Raw genomic sequence first — 22,495 nt, forward strand, 5'->3', positions numbered from 1 at the left:
GGATACGAGTCCTTTGTGAGATCTGCAAATATTTTCTCCCTGTCTGCAGCTTGTCTTTTCATTTCTCAATGCAGAAATTCTTAATTTTGAAGGAAGCCCATTGTATCAGGATCTTCTTTCATGGATCATGCTGTTGGTGTTGTATCTAAGAAATTTTTTTCTTTCTTTTTTTTTTTAATGTTTATTTATTTTAGAGAGAGAGGGGTGCAAAGGGGGCTCTGTGCTGACAGCAGAGAGCCAGATGCAGGGCTCAAACTCAAGAAACGTGAGATCATAACCTGAGTGAAGTCAGACTCTTAACCAACTGAGCCACCCAGGCACCTCTAAGAAATCTTTTCTTAACAAGACCACAAAGATCTTCTCCTGTATTTTCTTCTGGAAGTTTTGTGGTTTAGCTCTTTCATTTTGGTCTGTGACCCATTTCAAGTTAACTTTATGATGGTATGAGGTAGATTGAGTTTTGTTTGTTTTTTTTGTTTTTTTTTGTTTTTGCAAATGAATATCCAATCTCTTGACACAGTTTATTGAGAAGACTCTTCTTTCTCCCTTGAGTTACCTTGACACCTTGGTCAAAAATCAGGTGTTTGGGTCTGTATCTGGATTTCCTGTCTCCAGTTATCTAACTGTCTTTACTTAAGCCAATAGCATACTGTCTTCATTATTGTGTTTTAGTAAATCTTGAAATCAGGTTGTATGACCCCCTCTATCATGGTTCTCTTTCAAAATTTATTTTGCCTATACTAGTTTCTTTGCATTTGCATACAAATTTTATAATCCTCTCATCCATGTCTACAAAAATACATGGTAGGATTTTGATTGAAATTGCACTGAATCATTGTATCAATTTGAGGAGAATTAACATCTTTAAAATATTGAGTCTTTTCATCATGGGTATGGTGTAACTTCATTTAGTTCGTCTTTAATTTCTCTCAGCAGTGTTCTACACTTTTCATTGAATATATCTTACATTTTGTTAAATTTATACCTTAGTGCTTCATACATTTAGGACATCATGCTGTTTTAACTTTAATTTCTCATTGCTAATCACTAGTATATATAAATATAATTGACTTTTGTACATGGACCTTGTATTCTGTGACTTTGCTAAATTTATTCTAGTAGCTTTTTCTATAGACTTCTAAGGAGTTTCTATGTAAATAATAATGTTGTCTATAAACATAGACATTTTGGCTTTTTCCTTCCCCATCTGGTTGGCATTTGTTATTTTTTTCTTACTGTAGTGGCTAAGATCCATAGTACAGTATTGGGTAGAGGTGGTAAAAGCAGGTACTATCTTAGGGGAAGAATATTCACTCTGATGCTGTGGAGTGTATAGTGTTAGCTATAGCTTTTTTATATATGCCCTTTATCAGATGACAGACATTTCCCTTTATAGTTCGCTGAAAATAGATGTTGAATTTTGTCAAATGCAGAGTACAGTTGAGCCTTTCTGCATCTAATAAGATGATTGTGTGGTTTTTGTCTTTTTTAGTCTGTTAGTAATATCAGTTATACTGAGTTTTGATTATTCAACCAGACTTGCATTCCTGAAATAAACTTCACTTGGTCATAATGTATTATCCTTTGTATAACATTTTGTACAGGACTTTTATGTCTGGTCATGAGAGCTAATGGTCTCAAGGATAATTTTCTTGTGATATTTTTGCTTGGTGTTGGTATCAGAATAATGCTGGCTTCCTAAAATGAATTGGAATTATTTTTTCTATTTTCTGGAAAAATATTTGTAGAATGGTATTATTTCTTCTTTACTTGATAGAATTCACCAGTGAAGTCAGGTGGATGTGGAGTTTTCTTTGTTGGGAAGGTTTGTTTTTTTTTTTTATATATACAAATTCACTTTCTTTTATAGATATAGGGTTATTGAATAAGGTTCTCCAGTTGTTTTGCTTTTGAGTGGGAGCTGTAGTAGTTTGTTTCTCAGAGATTTTGTCCATTTTCGGGGCGCCTGGGTGGCTCAGTCAGTTAAGTGTCCGACTTCGGCTCAGCGTATGATGTCATGGCTCATGAGTTCAAGCCCTGCGTTGGGCTCTGTGCTGACAGCTCGGAGCCTGGAGCCTGCTTTGGATTCTGTCTCTCTTTCTCTCTCTCTGTCTCTCTCTCTCTCTCTGCCCCTACCGCGCTCACACTCTGTCTCTGTCTCACTCTCAAAAATAAAACATTTAAAAAAATAAGAAATAAATAATTTTTAAAAAAGGAAAAAAAATATTTTGTCCATTTTATTTAACTTTCCAAATTTGTTACAGTGCAGTTGTTCAAAATACTTCATTATTATTCCTTCAATATCTTTATGCTCTGTAATGATATATATCGTTTATACTCTTTCATTCCTGATATTGGTAATTTGTGTGTTCTCTATTATTTCCTTGAGAAGTCTGGCTAGAAATTTATCAAGAAATAGCTTTTAGTTTCATTGGTTTTTCTCTTTTTTTTTTTATGTTTATTTATTTTTTGAGAGAGGGAGAGTCAGAGCTGAGCAGAGGAGGGGTTAGAGAGAGAGAGGGAGACACAGAATCAGAAGCTATCAGCACAGAGCCCAATGCAGGGCTCAAACTCACGAAGATCATGACCTTGAGATCATGACCTGAGCCGAAGTCAGACGCTCAACCAACTGAGCCACCCAAGTGCCCCTGGTTTTTCTGTTTTTTGTTTGTTTGCTGTTTTATTGTTTTCAGCTATCTCATTATTTCTGCTTGCTTTTGGGTTTAATTTGTTCTCTTTCTAGTTTCTTAAGGTAGAAGTTTAGATCATTGATTTCAGGCCTTTTTTCCTAACATAAGCATTTGAAACGATCGGCTTCCCTCTTCGCATTGCTTTATTTATCTGCGTATTTTAATATTATGTTCTCACTTCCATGAAGGTCAGAATATTTTCAGATTTCTCATTATTTTTTTGACCCGTGTGTGATTTGCGAGTGTGTTACCTAATTTCCAAATATTTGCAGATGTTTCAGATATCTTTCTGTTACTGATTTCTGGTTTAATTTTGTCGTGATTACAGTCGAGCCTTATTATTTACAAGTTCCTTATCTGTAAACTTACCTACTCACTAAAATCTGTTGTGACCCCAAAATAATACTTACGGTGCTTTTGCAGTCATTAAGAGACACCTACAGAGTGGTGAAAATTTCACATCTCCCAGTGCATGTGTTCCAGCTGAAGTCAAACAAGGCAACATTTTGCGTTCTTATTTCAGCTCTTAGAGCCAACAAGTATCCTTTTCATGGCCCGTTTAGTGCCATGCTCTTCTCTTTTTGTGTGTGTGTGCTTTTCGGTTGTGATTTCGCTATTTTAAATGGTGAGAGCTAGGAGTGGAAAAGTACTGACTCAAGAGTAGAAGTATCTTTAAGGTTTCTCTTTCTTCCCCCAATAAGGAGGCCTCATCAGAGGCACCTGAAGACGACCCTGATTGGAGGAGGTCCCAAACAGACAGAAATGAGGCACTTGGGCAAAAAAAAGGCAAATATATGGAAGAGCATAGCCTGCAAGAGGTACCTGAGTTACTGACTACAAGTCCCATGAAAGTCTGTGATGCATTGGCTGTGCCCCAAGTCGATTGTGGGAAGGACAGCTTTCCCAGTGAGGCCTGCTGGGTAAAAGCCTTTTTAATTGCCTGTGGTTGGGCCTGAAAAATCACACTTAATGGTTTTTGGCCAGGGGCTGGATGCCTCAATTTCCACAAATAGTCATGTGGCCATAGCAGGGGTTTATAACTACCTATTTCTGTTTCCCGTTCCATATTCCTTTTGCCCCCAGGAAGTACGTCAGTTGGTCATGGTTCTTTGCCGAGCAGGGTGACTTTCGTTCCTAGAAGGTCTGGGCCGCTAGCAGTACTGCGTGAATTGAGTTGTTGTAGTTTTCCATTAACTAATTACAGGTCCTTGTAGCACTAAGAGACCCCCGAAGAGATCTGTCACAGTCAAGCCATACTCTTCCTTACTCCCATTGTGCAGTAGCAGCCCGCACCCCCTTGGTGACCAGGGTTCGTCGTCCTGGAAAGGGACTGCAGCAGTGCACTTTCAGATGGCGCCGGCATATCACACAGAGCTGTGGACAAACCGGGCCTGAGTTTTCTCCTCCCCAGTCATCTATCTGGTCCTAAGAAACTCCCTGTGAGGCCCTAGGGGCAGACTGGGACAGAGAATGAGCAGGGATATTTTGGCCACCTTTTCATACAACTTGTGCCTTTAGGGTCTCCTCAAGCCCATTTTCCCATATACCACTTCCATTCCATAATGGAGTACTGTTGCACACACGGAACTTTATGGTTTAGTGGGCCAGACAGCATCCGTTTCGTGATGGGCAGCTCAGGTCACGTGGTGATTTGCTGGCCCATGGTTAAGCTTTGAGTCTCTACTTAGGCCCGCTAACAAGCCAGAAGCTACCTGTCAGTAGGACAGTAGTTATTCACAGAGAATGGCAGGGCTTTGCTCCAAATTCCTAAGTGTCTGTACTCCAAACAGCATCTCTATCTAGCACTGACACTTCATGCCCCATCAGATCTGAATCATATGGTCCAAATAGTTTTTCTTCCTAGGCCCCGCTCAAAACTAGCAGCCTCTGAGTTACTCAGTAAAGGAGCTAGAGTAGCACACCCGAATGAAATGTTGCCTCTAAAATCCAAAAAGGCCCAGTAGGCGTTGTGCCTTGTTTTATGTGGTAGGATGGGCCGGGTGTGACAATTTATCCTTCACCTTGGAAGGGATGTCACCATGCCCCACACCACCGGACCCTTAGAAATTTCACTTAGTTGGATATGTCTAGAGTAGTTGGTACTTCCTGTTCACCAGATTCATTTAGGATAATACCATCAATATAATGAACAGCATGATATCTTGTGGAAGGGAAGGGCAATAAACATTTCAAAAACAAAACAGTTATCTTTTAAAGAGATTAAAAGTGAGAGAGGAGTCTTTCCTATTTACCCACATATTTAGCATTTTTGGTGCTCTTTCTTCTTTGTGTAGTTCCACGTTCCCTTTTGGTTTGATATTATTCCAACATGAAGAGCTTCACTTGACATATTCTGTAGAGTAGGTCTGCTGACAATTAATTCTCACCTTTTGGTTTGTTTAAGTCTTTATTTCAACTTCATTTTTCAAAGATATTCTTTTTTTTTTTAATGTTTATTTTTGAAAGAGTGAAAGTGACAGAGTGCAAGTGGGGAAGGGGCGGAGAGGGAGAGGGAGACACAGAATCTGAAGCAGCCTCCAGGCCCTGAGCTGTCAGCACAGAGCCCCAGGGGGGGCTCAAACTCATGAACCATGAGATCATGACCTGAGCCCAAGTCGGATGCTTAACTGACCTGAGCCACCCAGGTGCCCCCCAAAATATTCTTGATGGCTATAGAATTCCACGTTTCTAGTATTTTTCTTTTAGTACTTTATAGATGTCAACGTTATGATGTGGCTTGCATAATTCCTAATAGAAAGTCTGTTGTTTTTATCTTTGTTCTTCTGTATATAGTATGTCTCTCTCCCCCCTCACCCCCCGCAGCTGCTCTCAGACTTTCCCTTTATTACTGGTCTTATTTATTTATGATGTGCCTGGCTTTGTTATTGTTGCTGTTGTCTGTTAATGTTTGTTAGGCATGGGACTCATTGAGTTTCTCGGATAGTGGGCTTCTAGTTTTCATTAAATTGGAAAATTTTGGCTATTTCTTCCAATTTTTCCTATCTCCCCCCACCCTTTTTCTGGGGTTCCAATTTCATGTATGTTAGATTACTTGATATTGTCCTAAAATGAAGCAGTTTTTCTTTTTCAGTGTATATATTTTCTATACATAGAAATAGAATAGAATATATAGAAATAGAATGAAACATATATTCTGTATAGAGAATATATATAGAATACTTACCGTGTATTCAAGTTTCCTGATTATAATCTATTAATCCACTCCTGTGTATTTTTCATTTCAGGTGTTGGGTTTTTTCATATCTAGAAGTAATATTTGACTCACTTTTATGTATTCAATTTCTCTTCATACGTCTCTGTTTTCCTCTACCTTCTTGAACATATGGCATGAATTTACAATAGCCTTTCTAACATTGTGTCTGTTAATTCTATCTTCATTTATGCATCTGTTTCTGTCAGTCAATTTGCGTCTTGTCTTTAGGCCGTCTTTTTCATGCTTCTTTTCATGCCTTTATAAAAAGAAGCCTCAGGTAGTTTCGTTTCATGCATGTGGAGAACAGTATTCGGCCAAAGTTTCGAGGGCCCCTCTGTAGATCTCTGGAGCTCTCTTTTCGTGGAGCAGCTACTCTCGATATTCTCCTTCACAAATTCCAGTTGCGTTGGCCTCTCTACAAGCTCATTGTGACTTTCGTGGGCCTTGTGCACATTTGCCATTCAGAAGTTTGGGGCTTAGTTCTTTCTCTTCCTCCTTCACATACTTTTAAAATAGTGCAAATGTCTTAAGGGAGAGATTGCTTGTGTATTTGTTTCAGCCTCCTCCACTCTCAGGATTTTGTTTCCTAAATACTGCAAGATTGCACAAGATTGCCTTTTCAACTGCAGCTACCCCCTCCTTCCAGGCTTTTGACTGAGAGCCTGATAGATGTCTGTTTTTACAGCTCTGTAGAAAGAGCCTTTGAATTTGGGGGGCCTAGCTCTTTAGTCTCTTGCCTCAAGCAAGTTCAATATTGGGCAGATGCCTGAAGTGGAAAATGAGTTCCATATTTTTAGCATGCCCCTTTCTGTATAGAAGTGTACTTTGTGTACTAAATTTTATGATAACTGAAATTTCTCTCTAGTTTTTTGACACAGCTCTTCCAGCTTCCTATATCACCTTAGAATTCCACAAATGTTCCCTGAGGAAGACTAGCTTTGCATTTGGCTTCTTCTAGTTTCTGATCTTTTGTGCATGACCACCAAAAACTGATCGTTTCACTTGCCCACAGGAGCATCCTTCTGCTTGAGCCAAGTCTAATCTTCAGCCGACACCCAAAAGCATAACATACCCTCAGAAAAGAAAATGTCCAGCAATCATCAGTTCACCTCAGAGAGGCTTTTCTCTCTCTGGAATTTTAGTTCATATGGTCCTCATTGCTTCCACCATTCTCTAGTTTCTTTACAAATGTGATTTTACGATTTATTCATTTTTGTCCAGTTTTGCAGCAAGAATACAGGCCTAATGAGACCGTCTTCATCTGACTCAGAATTGTTGGAAGCCAGACTGAAAGGGCTTAAGACATTGTTTTCTATCTAGAGGACATTGTTGTACCATTGCTCAGGTGTTTGTTTGTTTGTTTGTTTGTTTGTTTTTTGAGTCCATAGTTCAGGACTCTTGTCTGACTTGGAAAGCTGTGCTGAAAGTGATTTACATTCCAATCTATTGTGTTCATTTTTACAGGACCAGGACTAAAACCTTCAGAGGAACGGACAATTGAATATCTAGAAGAAGTTGCAGTTACTTTTGCCAAAGAACTATCTGATAAGAAAATCTCTCTAAAGAGAGACAAAGGATTAGTAGAAAGTGAGTGTCTTTATTAAAGAACAGAGACAAAGGTTCTTTCCAGGGAGTTTAATTTTATTTGCTGTAAATTTGAAATGAGAAAGAGGTAATAAATGCATTATCTACTCCAAGCATAGAGGCATCCTTAAGGAGTGTAACAACAACTCTGCTCTAGGGTTCTGAACCTTACACTGGTTGGTTAAAGCGGTTTTTTTTTAAACTTTTTATTTTGGAAACTTTTAAGCATTAATACGAGAGTGGAATAATAGTATAATAGTGTAATAAATACCCGTGCACCCAACACCCAGCTTTAGCATTTATCAACTAATTAAACCATGTGTATAGAAGTGCTTAGGTTGCAATTTGGATTTTTTATATCAGAGTAAAGAGAAGTTCTTTCAGATAGCTGCAGTTATTGCATTTTTATGGAGTTTACAGAACAAACTAACAAGGAAGGCTAGGCTTTTTCTATGAAGTATCTAAAAGCATTTTTTTTTTTTTTTTTTTTTTTTTTTTTTTTACAGAATTGACATCATATGCCATGAGCATTCCATTTGTCAGGCAACAGATTTATAAAAAGGTGGAAGAAAAAGTACGAAAACAGACCAAAGGCCTTTATCCTGCACCTCTGAAAATAATTGATGTGAGTCTTCGCCCCATATTCCCACATTTCTCGTATTTCCTCCCTTTGAATAGAGCAGTATCCTTTATTGCCATTCTGAACCATGTGTTCCAGTACTAAAGTTCTTAATTCTGCTAGTGCAGTACTCACTAAAAATGAAGGAGGAGCATAGCAGGCTATGTGAGGGCTCATAAACTGACATATTTGGTAATAAGTAGTGCCAGGCATAATGCGTTTAAAACTAACTACCAGTTATAAGCCAGGAAAGGAACCTATATAATATCAGTATAACAAGGCTAGTAAAAGATTGGGCATTAATTAAGAGGTAGTCAAAACAAAATTGATGGCCTCAGTCTAAACCATTGTCAGTACCTAAAATATTTCATTGACTTCTCCTTTGCCATTATTATAAAAAAGATGTAGTGATACAGAAAAGTTCTGAAAAAGATCAAGGAGGGGGTGCCTGGATGGCTCAGTCAGTTAAGCCTCCTATTCTTGATTTCAGCTCAGGTCATGATCTCTTGGTTCGTGGTTTCGAGCCCTACGTCAGGCTCTGTGCTGGCAGTGCAGAGCCCGCTTGGGATTCTCTCTCTGTCCCTCTCTCTGCCCCTCCCCTGCGCTCGCTCACGCATTCTCTCTCTTCCCCCCACAAAGTAAATAAACTTTAAAAAGAAAAGGTCAAGGAGGATAATTAAAATGATCCCAGGGTTAAGAACTTCTGTCTAAAACTCTTCAGTCTTCAATCCAGAAAGTCGAAGATTAAGAGAACATATAATCAAAGACTTCAAATATGGAGAATAAATCAGTCAACAGATATGTTTTGAGGAAAAGACACCAAAATGTGTAAAATATGACACGTAATTCCCTTCCCCCATTCATCTCCCAGCCTGGGCTGGGGAGATTAGACGTGTATGTGGTAAGGCAGGTAACTGGAGTACAAGAGGCATTAGATGCCAGCATGGGATCACTGTCAGATAATGGGGAAAGAGGAAGATTGTTAAATGCACAGAGGGAACAATCACTATGAACCAGAGAGATTAGGAAGAGCCTCATAGAATTTGACCTGAGCCCTGAAAAATGTATAGAGAGTAGGCGAAGAGAAAGTAGTACCCTGGTAGGATGGGCATTTTGAGCAAAGTTACAGAAGCCAGAAAGCATGAGGCTCTACAGCGAACATTTCTTGAGGTCGTTTTTGTAGGAGAATAGTGAAATGTCTGCCAGAAGGCAGAATGAGCCTAGATTTTAGAAGATCGACAAGTAATGAGTTTGGAAATTTGACTTTTGTTCTGGATAGATCATAGAGATCATGGTAGTAGCAAGTAAAAACAGGTTAGAAGGAGAGACAAAGTAGACACCTGAAGTCGGAAGCCATCTTGGTAACTCAGACTTGATGTTAGAGTGAGACCCCAAGGTCGAATAGTAAAAACACGAAGGTAGTAACAGAATTGCCAAAGAGAAGAGATCGTGAGTTAAATTTTAGAAGTGTTGAGTTTAGATGTTTGAGGAAACTCAAGCAACAGGAGTGTACACAAGTCAATTAAGAATGTAGGTTTATTTATCTGTTTGTTTTTAATCAATTTGTCTTTCCCATAAATTATGGTGAGTGATTACAGGGTCACTTCTTCGTCGTTTATACTTTCCATTGTACTTGAGATAGTACTTCCCCCAAACGTTAAGTTGAATCTATAGAGTTCATGAGCCACATGATAAACTAGATGATGTGCCTAGGGAAGAATGCACAGAGGGAGAAAAGGGCTCAGGGGGGACCTCTGGGGACGTGCCTGTGTTAGGAAAGCAGGGGACAGTCTGGAAGAGCAATTTAAGCAGGAGGGAAGGGAATTAAGAAGAAAAGGGAAATCTTTTCTTGGACTTGGGCAGCGCTCCAAATCCAAGAAATGGACAGAGCTGATGGCAGCTCTCTCTCTCTCTCTCTCTGTCTCTCTCTCTCTGACAAGATAACAGGGTCTAGAGGTGGATAAGGAGGTAGAGTTTGAGCTGTGGAAACTCTTTCTTTCCTACTCTGACTTTTATTTATTCCCTTCTGTTTCATTTCCTTGGGTTTTATGCAAGGCCTCGGAGATGGACAATAAAGTCAGTCTTAAGCAGCCGCTCAGTCCTCCTGGCTTTCTTACTCCAATTCCAGACTTTTGACTTACTCTTTGAATACTAACAAACTACCAATTTTATTCAGCATTATTAGACATCTTGCCTACCCATCGCAACAATGAACAGGTGCTTTATGTATTTTTTAGGCGGTAAAGACTGGAATTGAGCAAGGGAATGATGCTGGCTATGTCTCTGAATCTCAGGTAAAGTTATTTCCTTTCAACTTTTTATTACTAGATACAGGAAAGCCAAGATCTAAAACTCTGTATAAAGCTGAAAAAAGAAAAAGTGCCCAAAGCCTATCCCAAATTTTTTTCTTCCAGTGGTTATCACTGCTTAGGATTGATTAATCTCAATGAGTGAGTAGATGCTAAAGAACACCTTGGTGGTCCCAGCTGTTCCAACTTCCTTTCGGTAATGAGGGTTTAACTAGGGAGAGCAGGGCCAGACTGCTAATCCGTTCAAAATGAATCACTTAGATGTTTTTGTTCTGAGTTGAGCTGGTTTTGTTGTGATAAAATGAATACATTGATAGAAAATTATGTTTCTTACTTGTTAGGGCCTTGAGGTAAGACTTTGAAGGCCGGCCTCTCTTGGCAAATTAGAAAATGCAAGGAACTGTCACATACCCACTAAAAGAAGACAGAGGGGCATATGAACCAGCCTTACCTCTTCCCACTTTTCCAACAAGTTGGTGATATTGCAGATTTAAGTGGTGTGGGTTGTTTTTTAAGTTTTAAGCAGTCCTTGAAGAATGGATTGCTCTCTGATAATAAGACAAAAGGTATCTGAAGAGCTTGGGACTAGTTCAAGAGAAAACATGTATTGTACTGGGTTGCTTATTACAGTCCACTCTGATTTAGACTTTTGTCTCTGATCCAGGTACATGTATACATATGTACAGAAAAATTGAAGCATAGGTTTCACGGATCAATTGTTGGCCTCACCACGTATGTTGTATGCAGTATGTCCTATCTGTTCTACTTACCACAGCCCACTAAATTTACGACAACTGATGGATCTCTACCTGCACTTTGAATATCACTGGTTTATTGAATAGACTCCACATTATTAGGGGTGCCTGGGTGGCTCAGTCGGTTAGGCATCCGATTTCAGCTCAGGTCATGATCTCACCGTCCGTGAGTTCAGGCCCCACATCGGGCTCTGTGCTATCAGTTCAGAGCCTGGAGCGTGCTTCAGATTCTGTGTCTCCCTCTCTCTCTGCCCTTCCCCCACTCACGCTCTGTCTCTATCAAAAAATGAATAAACGTTAAAAAAAATTTTTTTGTAATTAAACAAAAATTAGTAGAACATTGTTTTATGTTCTATTGTTTCATGTTATATTAGGACATGAGAACAACTTTATTATGGGGATTGCTCCTTTGAAGTGCTATCTGTAACCATACCAGTTAATTCTAGTAATATTGATGATGATGATAGCTGACATTGAGACCCTAGTCACTTTACTAGCATTCTCATTTAATTCCAGCAATACTGTAAAATAAGTGTTGTTTTTCCCGTTTAAGGATAAAGAAAGCTTCACAACTGGGAAATGGCAGGGTCAGGATTCAAACCCGGTTCTGTCAAACGCAGACTCTAAGTCTCATGCTGAGATTTGCTCTCCATAAGTGTTAGGGCACTTTTCAAAGTGGCAGTTGTCACGTGGGGTGGACCAGAGTTGGGAGTCCTACCGCCTGGGTGTGAGTTCGATTTCTGTCACTCTAGGTGGTGTGGTCTTAAGCTTAATTTGTCCGGGCCTCCTCTTTCCAGCCTTTAAAATGAGAAGGTTGGTTGAGATGACTGTGCGGGTCTGTTTGGGCCCTGACACTCCAGTTCCATGAAAAAGGTTGGTTACTGCCACGTCTGGTGTACATAGTCTGAGAGCTCCAATGTATCCATAGCGTCGTCAAAACAGTTGTTGGAAAGTGCTGCAGGTGAGAAGGCCCCACCGCACCCCAGAGCACCCAGGGCTTCACGTGTGTTACCTCTGCTCTGCAGACAAACCTGACCGAAGGAACCCCCGTCACTGAGACTGTGAAGTTCCACCTTTTCTTGTTCTCCTTTACTTTTCAGAAATTTGGAGAGCTTGCAATGACCAAAGAATCAAAGGCCTTGATGGGACTTTATCATGGTCAGGTCCTGTGTAAGAAGAATAAATTTGGAACTCCGCAGAAGGACGTGAAGTAAGTTAAATGCCTCCTAGGGCGCCTTTGTGGGTTTCTCTACAGAGCTAGATTTATACCTTCGGTCTTCCCTATGCCTCCTCTGTCCTGAGCACATTAGATCCCTTTTCCTACCAAGAACTTTTTGACTTTCAAAGTGCTGCCTGGGCTGAGTTTTCTCCAGGCGCCCCCCCTCCTCGCCCCCCCACAAAAGGGCTTCTATAGAGGCTTTCTTGTCTCACTATTGATGTCCCCTGGAAGTCTGGTTTACATCCCCTGTTCCCAAACCAAACACACTCTGCACTGTTTAATGGTCTTGTCTCTCCCTGTGACTTGAGATACCATCTCTGGGAACTCATACTTTCTCATTAAAAAAAATAAAGCCTCGTTCAGATTATTAAAGGCTTTTCCTTCCTCTAGCTTACAGCCTAAGCATTAAAGATTCTACTTGCCTGTTTCATGTCTCTTCTTTTCAGAAAGCCTTTCAATGCTACACTGCCCAATAGCTCTTCAGCATTTTAAATTTAATAATGCTCCGGGGTGCCTGGGTGGCTCAGTTGGTTAAGTATCCGACTTCGGCGCAGATCATGATCTCACAGTTTGTGGGTTTGAGCCTGGCATTGGGCTCTGTGCTGACGGGTCAGAGCCCAGAGCCTGTTTCAGATTCTGTGTCTCCCTCTCTCTCTCTGCCCCTTCCCTGCTTGCACTCTGTCTCTCTGTCTCTCTCTCTCTTTCAAAAATAAATAAACATTTAAAAAACAAAATTTAATAATGCTCCTAGACTCATCTTCTAGCTCAGTGGTTTCCATCCTGGGCATTGTTGCCCCCCCACCCCCCTACCCCACAGCATCATTTGAAGATGTCTGGAAACATTTTTGGTTGTCACAGCTGCTGCTGGCATCTAATGAGCCAGAGGTCAGGGATGCTACTAAACACCCTACAGTGCATGAAACAGGCCTCTCTAGTCTGGGGCGCCTGGGTGACTCAGTCAGTAAGTGTCCAACTTTGGCTCAGGTCATGATCTTGTGGTTTATGAGTTCGAGCCCCGTGTCAGGCTCTGGGCTGACAGCTCAGAGCCTGGAACCTGCTTCAGATTCTGTGTCTCCCTCTCTCTCTCTCTCTCTCTCTGCCCCTCCCCTGCTCATGTTCTGTCTCTCTCAAAAATAAACATTAAAAAAATAAAAAATAAACGGGTGCCTAGGTGGTTCAGTCGGTTAAGCGTCTGACTTCGGCTCAGGTCATTGTGGTCAGTGAGTTCAAACCCCGTGTCGGGCTCTGTGCTGCCAGTTCAGAGCCTGGAGCCTGCTTCAGATTCTGTGTCTCCTCTCTGCTCCGCCCCTGCTCAACGCTCTGTCTCTCTCTGTCTCTCAAAAATGAATAAATCTTTAAAAAAAAAAAAAAAAAGTTTTAATAAAAAAAAAGAAAGAAACCTAATGAGCCACTCCAAACTCATATATGAGTATGATTCATATATGCAGACCCCTGTCTGCATATACTTTTTACTGTCATATGTAGATAGCATATACCATCTGGAAAGGTGTTGTTATACCAAATACACAAAAAAGGCAACATCCACATGAATCTCCTATAAGAAGAAATTAAAAAATGAGAATCAAAATACAAAAAACAACCATAATACAGAAGAAAACTGTAACACAACACTTCCAAACTTGAATTAAATATCCTTAAATAAGTATTTGCAGATAAGAAAAAATCACCTTGGCTCAGAAATGCAAAAACTTAGGGACGCCTGGATAGCTTAGTAGGTTAAGCGTCTGACTTCGGCTCAGGTCACGATCTCACAGTTCGTAAGTTCGAGCCCCGCATCAAACTCTGTGCTGACAGCTCAGAGCCTGGAACCTGCTTCAGATTCTGTGTCTCCCTCTCTCTCTGCCCCTCCCCCACTTGTTCTCTTTCTCTCAGTCTCTCTCTCTCTCAAAAATAAATAAATGTTTAAAAATAAATAAATAAATAAATAAAATAAAAGGGACCCTTCGGTATAAAGCCTGTAACTTGCTCTTTTTATTCAGTAGTATGGCTTGGAGACTATGTATATTGGTACATATCAATTAACTCCTTCCTCTTAATCTTTTACTGCTGGATTGTTGGCTGTTTCCGATTTTTCATTATTACAAACATTGCACAACTGTTCATCACAGCCTGTCATTGTGTACATAAGTGCATTTCACTAGAGTACAGAATGAGATGTAGAATCATTGGGTCATAGAGTATGTGATTTTTAGCTGTAAGAAATTTGCCCTCCAAAGTAGGGCAAATGCATACTTCCATCAGCCATGCAGTGAAAAAAGCAGTTTTTGTACATCTTCACTGATGCTTTTTTTTTTTTAATTTTTTTTTTTTTAACGTTTCATTCATTTTTGAGACAGAGACAAAGCATGAACGGGGGCGGGGCAGAGAGAGAGGGAGACACAGAATCGGAAGCAGGCTCCAGGCTCTGAGCCATCAGCCCAGAGCCCGACGCAGGGCTTGAACTCACGGACCGCGAGATCATGACCTGAGCCGAAGTCGGCTGCCCAACCGACTGAGCCACCCAGGCGCCCCTCACTGATGCTTTTAAACTTTTTGCTAATCTGGTAGGGGAAGAATATCCCATTTTAATTTGCATTTCCCAGGGAAGTTGAGCATCTTTATTGGCAGTTTGAGTTTTTTTCTTTAGTGAATTGCTTTATATAAGCCCTTGCCCATTTTACTGGGTTGTCCATTTTGTTTTGTTTTTTGTTTTTTGTTTTTTTTAAGTATATTTATTTTGAGAGGGGGCTGGAGAGAGAGAATCCCAAGCAGGCTCCATGCTGTCAATGCGGAGCCCGATGCAGGGCTCAAACCCACAAACCATGAGATCATGACCTGAGCCAAAATCAAGAGTCGTGCTTAACTGAGACACTCGGGCATCCCGTCCTTTTTTGTTGTTTTTTAAGTAATCTCCATGGCCAGCTTGGGGCTCAAACTCATGACGGTGAGATCAAAAGTCACACGCTCCACTGAGTAAGGCAGCCAGGTACCACTGGGTTGTCTTTTTTTAATTGATAATATGCATGTTCTTTATTTCCCAAGTTGTAATTCTTTGCTGCTATATGTTGCAGATTTCCTCCTATCCTATGTCTATCTTAATTTTGTGCGGTCATTTGCATAACAGAAATTTTTAGTTTTCACACAATAAATGTATCAATCTTTTCAGTCCCTGTTTTTTGTTTTTTGTGTTTTTTTGAGAGAGAGAGAGAGAGACAGACAGACAGACAGACTGAGCATGAGTGGGGAGGGACAGAGAGAGAAGGAAAATCCCAAGCAGGCTCTGCGCTGTCAGCACAGAGCCCCGTGCAGGGCTCGATCATGAAATGTGAGATCATGACCTGAGCTGAAATCAAGAGTCAGATGTTTAACCAAGTGAGCCACCCAGGCGCCCCTCAGTCTGTTCTTTCTATGTATGTCTCTATCCTGTTTTCTCATTGTTCTCCAGTTTCTTAACATTAACCATGTAAGTGTGTTACTACAAAGTTACATTTGAAAGTTGCTTCCAGGACTTGAAATTAGGTTTCCTTTTTTGGGTCATAAATATGATTTCTGAACATTATAATCAGAATTGTTAGGAATGAAACTTTAACCTGTATTACAACTCTAATTTATGTCTACATAGTGCTGTAAATTTAGGCTTCTTTTTTGAAGGAAATCGTTCTGGAAAAAATTTTTTATTTGCTCTGGGAGTATGGCACATTGCTCTGGAACTATGGAAAACTAAAAAGAGGGGCGCCTGGGTGGCTCAGTCAGTTAAGCGTCCGTCTTCGGCTCAGGTCATGATCTCACAGTTTGTGAGTTGGAGCCCCGCGTCGGGCTCTGTGCTGACAGCTCAGAGCCTGGAGCCTGCTTTGGATTCTGTGTTTCGCTGTCTCTCTGCCCCTCCCCTGCTCACGCTCTGTCTCTCTCTGTCTCAAAAATAAATAAAACATTTTTAAAAATTTAAAAAGAGGGGCGCCTGGGTGGCTCAGTCGGTTAAGCGTCCGACTTCAGCTCAGGTCACGATCTCACAGTTCGTGAGTTCAAGCCCCGCGTCGGGCTCTGTGCTGACGGCTCAGAGCCTGGAGCCTGCTTCACATTCTGTGTCTCCCTCTCTCTCTGCCCCTTCCCTGCTCATGCTATGTCTCTCTCTGTCTCAAAAATAAATAAACATTAAAAAAAATTAAAAAAAAAATTTAAAAAGAGTAATCAGGTATGATCTCTGGCCCATGACATGCTTAGAATGTAATTGAGAGGACAAAAATAATGTGGATATATGGAGGTATTATTGGGGGATAGCGGGGTTAGGTCTAGAAGCAAAGAAGCCATCCAGGAGAATTTTGATCTAATCCATATAAGGAGTAAAATTGGCACAAATTTCAGGAGAAATGAAAACTTACTGGAAAATGGTAAAATCACTAACAAGTTAAGTGGAAGTAGTGGTATGTCTTTGGACACATCACTGCAAATTGGCTTTTGTTTGGAAAACAGAAATAGTCATGTTGACTTCAGAATAAACCAGGTTGTTTTGTTCTCAGTGATCTTAAGGTATGATTGAAGATCAATATAGTTCTGTCTTCTTGTGTAGGCCAACTCTTGTAGACCTAATGGATTTTTGCATTTAACTCTGAAAATCACTTATTAAAGGCATATTTTTACAGATAGAAATTGTTTAAAATACCTTATCATTGTGCCCACTTTAGTTGGCGTACTGGATTATAACTTGGACAGTCTCCCACTTTTACTGAAGCGATAAGTTTACCAAAAGTCATTTATGCTTTCCTTCTAGGCACCTAGCCATTCTTGGTGCGGGGCTGATGGGGGCCGGCATCGCCCAGGTGTCTGTGGATAAGGGCATAAAGACCATCCTTAAAGATGCTACACTAGCCGGACTGGACCGAGGACAGCAACAAGTGTTCAAAGGGTGAGCCAGCTCTCCGCCTCTGTCAGCAGAATGCTGTTTGTTTTTTGCCATTACAGGTTCCTTTTTCCTGAACGTGGTGAGTACTGGATGCTCAGTAGTTAAGCTGTTTCCTTTGATTTTTAGAAACCGTGATTCCTTTCCCTTCATATTGTTGTACATATTATAGACCATGAACGTCACTGGAATCTGTAATGTCTGAATGCAGAAGAGAAAACTGTCAGATATTTTTAAATGCCATTTATTTTATGCTTTGGTATCAAGACTAGAAATCCTCGTGTTTGTGAATTTTGATAGTTTCCATTTCACTGCTGTATTGTCATGGAACATTGAAACAGCATGACTCTGTGGAAGAAGAGGATGTGAGGAAATGTGTCATAACTGCAAATTGAAGGTTGGGGTTGGGATCAAAACTCGTGTACCTTATATTTCTTGGCTGCATTACTGTGGAGAAGCGGGTAACAGATTTGGTTGCACAATGTCTGAGTCTTTACAGAATGTGTCTCCATCTTACCTTTGAATTAATAAAGGGTGAATATTATTCTCCCTCCTGCCCACATCCTCCTCCTCCTCCCCTGGTCCCCACTCCCTGTTTTGCAGAGGGGGGAAAGCAGAGCAGCAGCTTGGCCAAACTAGGAACTGGTTTCAGCTCAGTTCTCCGCTCCAGTGTAATGAATAAGCTTGCTGCACTTGGACTGCCCTACACGTGACTTGTAGTTGAATGAGCTTTTTTCTTCAATGCGTTATGTAGCTTAATCATGTTTGACCTCTTTCCTGCAGAGAGTCTTCTGCTGCTACTACTGTGCTACCCAAGACATGGCAGGTTTAATCATTTTGGCAGATTATTGTAAGATAGCAAGGAGTTGGAGTAAACGATTCTGAGCCCCCCCCCCCCCAAAATTGGCATGTGCTAGCTAGATAACAGCGTTGCCCTGAGACTAGCATGTAAGCATCCCCAAACACCATCTCCGACGGTCACTGAAATGAGAAATTGCTGCTCGAGAACAGGTGCCACTCTGTCTCTCTTGGAGTTAGGTGCCCCAGGTTTCCCTCTGTGCTTCAGAAACGTCAGCCTCTGGCAGGTGCCCCTCACCATACTGCTGACTGGGCATACACGTGTTTCCTAGCCTCTCTTGAAGACAGTTTCAAGATTAGGCATTAGAATTAGAGCAACTAATGATGTTTTGAACTCTGATGAGCATTTTGTTCGCTGACTGCTGACACGGTTGTCAGAAACCAAGAAATTTGATTGAATACTTGTCTGAACTTACCCTGTGGCTTGAATTTTTCTTTTGGTTAAGGAAATTAGTGAATGTGATTCAGCTCCGTTCTTCCTTCAGAGGAAAACTCTAGGTCAGTTATTCTGAAAGTGTGGTCAGATTAAAACCTAAGAGAGCCTGTTTTTCTTGGCAGTGAAAAGTAATCAGTTAAATGTCTAAATCGCAGAAATCCTTTTTAACTCCCTATGGGAAATAAGAAACCTTGAGTTAATATTTTATGTAATCAATACAGTGTGCTACCACACGCTAACTGGGAAGTGGATTTAAGAATAAAAGAAATAGGGGTGCCTGAGTGGCTTAGTCAGTTAAGCATCTGAGTCTCGATTTCAGCTCAGATCGTGATCTCACTGTGAGTTTGAGCCCTGCCTCAGTCTCCATGCTGACAGCACAGAGCCTGCTTTGGATTCTCTCTTCCTCTCTCTCTCTCTGCCCTTCTCCCCTGCTTATGCACTCTCTTCTTCTCTCAAAATAAATAAATAAACTTATAAATAAATGAGAAAGAATATAAGAAGTCATGCTTGGTCTCTTTTCCAGAAGGTTCTAATTATAGAATAACAAAATGAAGCGTAATCAGGTAGAAGTCCCTGTGGTCTAGGACACGGACACGTGTGGGGTGTTCCCTCTGTTGGAGAGTTACTAGAGCTGCTCCTTTGTTTTGCCACTCTAGTGTTTGCGTTTACTCTTCTGGACAAATTTAACTGTTTCAGGAGTAATAGAGTTTATGTAAGTTCTGCATTTAGAGGCATCTTCTAGGAGAAAGAATGTGGATTTGGGGGCCGGCCTGTCTTTGGCCCCTAGTACCTAGCCATTTGCCCGTGAATCCCTTTGAGCCTGTTTGAGGAACTCTTCTTTGTCAAAACGGGAGTAAAAGAACTGCCTCACAGTATTGGTTGAAAATACGTAGTGTACCGTCTGGCCCATGGACGCTCGGTAGATGTTAAGTTTCCTATTCTTCCCCTCTGACTAGGACTGTGTTTCTTCTAGATTGAATGATAAAGTGAAGAAGAAAGCTCTAACATCATTTGAAAGGGACTCCATTTTCAGCAACTTGACTGGACAGCTCGATTACCAGGGTTTTGAAAAGGCCGACATGGTGATTGAAGCTGTTTTTGAGGATCTTAATGTTAAACACAGAGTGTTAAAGGAAGTAGAAGCGGTAAGTAAGAGGCCTGTTGTACTTGAATCCCAGTGAGTGGAGGACACGGGCTGTTTTTTGTTTTGTTTTTTAAACAGAAACTCATGGTTCCCTTTATAGGGCTGTTCATTTCCAAACATCAGTTTTTATGTCAATTCATGCACACTACGTAGCTACAAAAGTCAAATCTGAGTCCTGAGGGAAGAAAACCAAGTAGTTTATTAACCTAAGCACAGGGTTCATTAGCATTCCGTGGGAGTTCAGTCACCCAGACCTACAGATAACCTCATGGAGTATAGCCAGCTTTCTTGACGTTTTTGGTTGGCTACAAGCCGTAACTATACTTCTTCAGGTCTAGTCCACAAAGGAAGTAGGGGAGAAATTTTTCCCCTGGCAGGTTTCAGATGCTCACTTTGTGGAAATGCTGCTTTGGTTTTGACCCCAAATGCTCTACCTCCCATAAATAAAACAAGTGTTATAGTGGGTGGTATAAGAAAAGGCCCAGAGAAGAAATGACAATAATCCGGACACAAGATAGAACCGGGGTCTTGACCAGCCTATAGTTGTATCAATAGAATGTGGGCTAATAAATTGTGCAAATGAAATGGCACAGACTTGGCAGTACTCTGGGTGTCTTGAGTAGTGGCTGTACCCTCACGACGCCCTTCTGTGTGAGGACGGTCGCTGCTGTGTGATAGACTGAACCTAAGGGGGGTTTAGAAACTAAAGACAGGCAGCTCTTTTGGGGACAGCTTCCACTTTGAAGTCCATACGTTGCAAAATCTTCCCTTTTGACAAAGTGTGATGTCGATTAGCTGAGGGGAAAAGTTCGAAGAGCCGGGTAGATTTATGTTGCGTCTGTGCCGGGTGGCATGTCAGCTCACGTGCGTAGGTGGTGTTCCCACGGCTCGGGGGGCACCTGCCGAGGCAGTGGCAGGTAGACCCTCAGGACCGGCAAAAGCAGACACAGGCAACATGGAGAGAAGAGCGTCTGCCGGGTGACCGGGTGATGGTGTTTGCTTCCGGAGTGTCTGGGTTTGGGGGCGCCGGCATGGAGAAAGGTTTGTTAGTTTTAGCGGTTGGGAAACTAGTGGCCAAGGAGAAGAGAGGGAGGAGGGATCAGATCGAGAGAAGTGCAGACTGTGAACGAGCCTGTGCAGCGGTGCCTCTGGCTGCCGAGCGAGCAAAAGCAGAAGCGGTGGGGGCTTCTCAGGGCCTGGCCTGGAGCTCAGCGCCTCACTGCTGCTTTCCGTTGGTAAAAGCAAGTCACGAGACTCGAGGGAGGAAGCAGTCTCCACCTCTGGATGGGAGGAGAGACGCCGGAACGAGGAGGGGGGGGGAGTTGTTGCCAACCGCCTTTGGAGACACTGGTTTGCTCTTCGTAGAGAGTTTCACCACCAGCATGAAACGCCTCACCGCCAAGACATGCCCCCGGAGAGTCCGTTAGCTCCTTGCACTTATGCTCTGCTGTCAACTCACTGCTGATTAACTGAGATCCTGGGGGCCTCACCACAAGCTGACCGCTAAGCCAGGCTTCGTCCACCAGGGGCCTCTCTAGAGTTTTCCCTTTTTTCTTTTTAAGAAAATCTTAATGCTGTATTTTGCCGGGTTACAATATTTTATACTCACCTTTCAGTGTGTTGAATGTGTCTTGAACCTGATTCCCATCTCTGATGTTAAAATTTTGCCTGTCCCAGTTTGCACAAATTTGACAGATGCGCTGTCCGTGTTTTTATATAAGCAGCTGAATAAAAACATGAATAACTTGCGATCATGGACAGAATGATGACACAGTCTGTATTAATATTCTCCAGGTTGATAAAGCTAATAGTTAATAGTATTCACGTGCCGTAGATTAATTACCGTGGTGCACCGTTTTCTAATAACACCATAAAATGAGCTAGGCACGCACGGTATGGCTTGTTCTTATCAAAGTGAAGGGTGGGGGTATCATGAGCTTTCAGACTTGAGTGCAGATCCAGACAAGAAGAGGAATTGGCACCCATGCCAGCTCTTGAAACGAATGAGATTTGATTCAAAGCCATCTTGTCAAGTGTTTATCTGAGCTGTCTCATTTACCTAACTGCCGAGGTGTAGTCTCCAGGCTAGGATGCCGGGCCAGAGCTAGAAGGCAGCTGAATGGGAAAGAGAACAAGGCCGACACACTCCCCATCTCGGAAGCCCTGGGCAAATAGTATCCACTGTCTGAGTGGTTCTGTGGGAGAGCGGGGCTGGACCCAGGTGTCACTTTAGCTTTGCTCTGGACTGCAGTCATCTCTCAGGCCTACAGGACACGTTCTTAAATGCTTTTCCTTTGCAGGTGGTTCCGGATCACTGTGTCTTTGCCAGTAACACGTCTGCTCTCCCCATCCGTCAAATTGCCTCTGTCAGCAAAAGACCTGAGAAGGTAAATTCTGAACAGAGGGAAAACCCTGAAATGTTTTCCCACCACAGGCTCCCTGAGGAAGACTTAGAGCATGAGAAGGGACTGGTGTGGACTGTGAAGTAGAGGGGTGGTGGGGTCTCCCCAAAAACTGGGCACAGAGCAGCTCATCCCATGACCACTGTGAGATGCCGGTGTAAGGGAAGCACAGTGAAAGTGTACTTTCACAGGTGATTTGCATCCCTAACGACTCTGATTTTTTAGGTTCAGACTATAAAACCTACCTTCTTTGGGGCGCTTGGGTGGCTGAGTCAGTGAAGCATCCAACTCTTGATCTCAGCTCAGGTCACAATCTCATGGTTTGTGGGTTTGAGTCCCGCATTGGGCTCTGCGCTGACAGCATGAAG

The 22,495-nt window shown here is 41.8% G+C and overlaps 1 protein-coding gene across 1 annotated transcript in view; it reads left to right on the plus strand.

Moving 5' to 3' along the window:
- HADHA (hydroxyacyl-CoA dehydrogenase trifunctional multienzyme complex subunit alpha) overlaps positions 1-22,495 on the plus strand; it is a 48,759-nt gene that overhangs the window by 19,473 nt on the left and 6,791 nt on the right. The window contains exons 8-14 of the mRNA XM_003984421.6: positions 7,369-7,491; positions 7,995-8,113; positions 10,345-10,401; positions 12,272-12,381; positions 17,159-17,293; positions 19,555-19,726; positions 22,026-22,112. Of these exons, the coding sequence (XP_003984470.2) occupies positions 7,369-7,491; positions 7,995-8,113; positions 10,345-10,401; positions 12,272-12,381; positions 17,159-17,293; positions 19,555-19,726; positions 22,026-22,112 (803 nt within the window). The remainder of the gene's footprint in view (positions 1-7,368; positions 7,492-7,994; positions 8,114-10,344; positions 10,402-12,271; positions 12,382-17,158; positions 17,294-19,554; positions 19,727-22,025; positions 22,113-22,495) is intronic.

This window comes from Felis catus, chromosome A3, assembly GCF_018350175.1.
Source record: "Felis catus isolate Fca126 chromosome A3, F.catus_Fca126_mat1.0, whole genome shotgun sequence".
Lineage (NCBI taxonomy): Eukaryota > Metazoa > Chordata > Mammalia > Carnivora > Felidae > Felis > Felis catus.